General features: G+C 52.5%; 1 protein-coding gene across 1 annotated transcript in view; it reads left to right on the forward strand.

Annotated features, from left to right (window-relative positions):
- STS (steroid sulfatase) overlaps nucleotides 1-3872 on the forward strand; it is a 133287-nt gene that overhangs the window by 68656 nt on the left and 60759 nt on the right. The window contains exon 6 of the mRNA XM_025044186.1: nucleotides 1270-1406. Within this exon, the coding sequence (XP_024899954.1) occupies nucleotides 1270-1406 (137 nt within the window). The remainder of the gene's footprint in view (nucleotides 1-1269; nucleotides 1407-3872) is intronic.

Genomic DNA, 3872 nt, shown 5'->3' on the forward strand with positions numbered 1-3872 from the left:
CACCCATTTATCCATCCACCCATCTGTCCACCCCCTCATTTGGCAATATTGTTGCATACCTTCGGCAGGCTAGGCAGTGAGCTGTGCGTACTCAAGCCGTCTCTGAGCCCAGATAACATGTTGGGGTGGCATTTGGGGTGTGCGAGGGCGTTGGCCTTAGGACAAGGCAGAGGTGGAACTCTCTGTACTTCAATAAGGAGCCTGTGGCCTAGAGATTTAGGGCGTCCACCCAGGTTCACAGAGGTAGTTGAAGGAAGAGCTGGAACCAGTGTGAGAGCAACGCATCGGGCACAGATACTGAGGCGGTGGCTCTCTGCAGGGTGTCTGTCCTCCGGGCAGGCTCTGGCTTCCTGCATGCATCTCTGAGAGCTGTGTCCACCTGTGCTGAAAAGTGAGCACACTCCTGTGCCCGGTAACCTTCAAAGGGCACTCACTCAATGTCCCCTTTTAGCAGGAAAGGAATTGATGGTGCTTTCCAGCCAAAGGTAAAGATTTAGTCTGTGACATGAAACCGAACACAGCCGGTAAGTGGCTTTCTCCAAGGTCAGCTAGATGTGAAGGGGAAGGGGTGTGACTTATTGATCCCTTCCGGCCAGTGAGGATGTGAACCCCCGTACCTTCCCACAGTACCCAGGCTCATCGCAGTTGTCCCAAGGGCCACGCATTGACGGCCACCGATAACGCTCAAGCATCCGTGAGTTCTCCCCAATAGCAACACAGCAGATTTAGGTGGACTCTGAATTTAGGAAAATGCTTTTGCAATCACACGAAACTCTCGAGATTATAGATTTGGGCCAGTTCAAAGACTGGTCCGTTCAGCCTCCCAGATTTCAGTGTTGACCGCCGAGTGTTCGTTCTGGGAGACCCGTTGTGGGCAGCATGGTGGGACGCGAAGCCGAGCGGACGTTACTTGTCAATAAAAGAAGATGCGTAGCACTTCAGTCTGCCGGTCTGTACAGGACAACGCTGTCACTTCCTAGAGCCACTGCAGAGAGTCCCCTCTGCTCGAGGGAAAGTTTCCACAAAGGGCATCGTTTCGTGGCATTTTCCGAGTTGACGAACGTCACCGTGCAATACTAGTCTGCCCCTCAGGAGCCTGGTAGCCAACGTGCTTACATCACTGTTGGGATTTTTTTGTTTTTTTTCAGGAATGCAGAGACACCGTTCCTGCTGTGAGTTGACGAACGTCACCGTGCAATGCTAGTCTGCCCCTCAGGAGCCTGGTAACCAACGTGCTTACATCACTCTTGGGATTTTTTTTTTTTTCAGGAATGCAGAGACACCGTTCCTGCTGGTCCTGTCATACCTTCAAGTGCACACGGCCCTCTTCTCCTCCAAGGACTTTGCCAAGAAAAGCAAACACCACGCGTACGGGGACGCTGTGGAAGAGATGGACTGGAGTGTCGGTATGTCGGTCCGTGTCTCCCGTGTGTACCTAAACCGTGGGGCTGATCTGTGCATCTCCACCCTCGTTCCTTCCGATGCCTTTAGAGGCAGCAAAGATTCTTTTTTTCCCCAAAAAAAAGTCACGCAACACGCACGGATTCCGGCAGCGAAACAGCACGTGCGGAGCTCCCTGAGCCCTGGGGACGTCTGTGTCCATGGGCTGGAGGAAGAGGGAGAGGCCCGCGCTCTGGTTCCCGTCACCGCGTGTTCCGTTAACAGTTACATACGAAGCTCGCCTCGTCCTTGGCGGAGTTAGGGAAGCGCCGGGTTTGGGAGACGGGCCTCCCGCAGCCCGTGTACCCGTCGCCGCCACGACCCGCCACGGTCCCTTCTTCCAGAGCGTGCGCCCTTCCTGCGGCGTCGCCGGCGGTGGTGGCAGAGAGCCCCTGTCTTCCATGTCCCTTCCCCTTCTTCCTAAGCGAATGAGCCCGTTTCTGAGAGACGGGGCGTTCCGCAGAGGGCTGGGAAGGCTTTCCGTCGAGGCCGTGTTTGAAAAGCACACCCTGCACGCGTGCAGGAGGAGTCGTGACCCTGCGCCTTTCACGTCCGCGTGAGAAGTCGTGACCCTGCGTTCTTGGCCCCTTGTGCGTGGCTCGGCGGCCTGGGGTGCAGGCAGCGTCGGGAAACGAGGCTCAGTGCGGAGCAGCGGGCTCGGGCCCGCTCGTTCAGGTCCCGTCTTCTCCGGGGACGAGGGCGTGTGTCGACCCTGCTCGGTCCCTGGGCACTAAACTGTCCACATGCCACCACTCGGCCGGGTGGCCGGAGATCTCCGTGCACAGGGCTTCCTCTCCTCCCTCGCCCCTCTCTCGTTTTTCCTTCCTTTTCCGGACACTTTTTAGCTGTTTAATCTCGGCGTCGTGGAAATGCTTGAACATCGCCGCCTCGCGCGTGGCGCCGTTTCTGTCGCTGTGTCGTAAGCGGCGCATCGAGCGTGATGACGGGGTCGCCTGCCGTGGCGAATTCGAGTTTGTCTCTGTTTCGTCTCCCGTCGCTTGGTTTAAATCTCGAAGGACACTCCGTCCTCCGACGCGAGAAGACAGGACCCTCGGTCCAGCCTCTCGGTCTTTCTTTCACGAACGTCGTGAACGTGTCGACTTTCTAGGTCTCCGGTCTGTCGTCTTTCCCCGAAGAATTCAGATGAGGCGGGTTCTAAGCTGTGGTTTTTCCCTTTAATGCTCTGTGATCCTACAAAATAACAGAGGTGGATACAAATAATGAATGTTGGCATAAACCAAACCCAGAACATTCCCCATGCTAAGATTTATAAGAAGAATCCATTAATTTTAACATTTTCACGTATACCGATGCGAGCCTGCCCCCTCTCATTTCCCATGAAAGTGTCGCATGACACTCAATTTACATTTTTCACTCCTTAGCAGTCTGAATCAGTAGAATATTTTGCAGTGTGAATCTGTGGAATATTTTATCTCTTTGATGAGTGTGATAATATAATGTAACAACAAGTTTCTTAGACAACTCTTAAGATGTTTGTTGCCCAGCAAGGAATCCCGTGCTGCGATACTCACACGTATTGATTAATTTTTATTTAATTATGGCACTTATGTCTACTGTGACTCATTGAAAGTCTAACTTTCAATGTTGCTTTTTTTTTTTTTTTTAACTACTTGTCCTTCTGGAATAGAATAAAGACCATACTTCAGTCTTTGAGGTCTGCATTAGACCCTGATATAATATTAATAGATGACTGGTTTTTTTCCTGAAAAATAAAATTCTTCCCCTAAGCCATTCCATTAATTTGCCGGGCTGTTTCTCTGTTCTCTTGCAAATTCAGTACATCTGAACGTTTTGAAGAACATGCCTTCTTTCCAAGAAGAGCCTTTTATGATCACGCAGAAGCAGAGGGTAGCTTTCTGAATGATTCCATAACGAAATAAAATGGGGATGTTTGCTTAAAAAGTCGAGCCCCCTTTGCAAGAAGCAGTTAACGCAGAGGGCGTATCTATCTCTCTGTCCTTGGAAGCATTTTCCTTCACAAATGTTGAAGCAGCCTTATTATGTGGAGCACAGCTCCGCGGACCTGTGGAGACAGATTCATAACAAAGCGCCTGTACGGCTTAAGTGTCCGCCACGGCCAGCTCCGCCCCCGTGCTTCTGCGGTTCCCGCCACAGTCTCAGCTGCGTGACTGTGTGTCTCGTGCTGTCGTGCTGCCCGAGGAAGGACTGGCCACACAGGTGTGGCGTGACGGCTGTGGAAAGGACACTCTTACCCCGTGTTACAGACGTGTAAGCCCAGGCACGCAGAACCGAAGGAGCTTGTCCCAAGCAGCTCTCACAGCTGGCGAGTGGAGAAACAGAATTCAGATCCAGGCCGATGCTGGATCTTGCCTTCCTTCCTTCCTTCCTTCCTTCCTTCCTTCCTTCCTTCCCTCCCTCCTTCCTTCCTTCCTTCCTTCCTTCCTTCCTTC

This window comes from Pteropus alecto, unplaced genomic scaffold (genome assembly GCF_000325575.1).
Source record: "Pteropus alecto unplaced genomic scaffold, ASM32557v1 scaffold142, whole genome shotgun sequence".
NCBI lineage: Eukaryota > Metazoa > Chordata > Mammalia > Chiroptera > Pteropodidae > Pteropus > Pteropus alecto.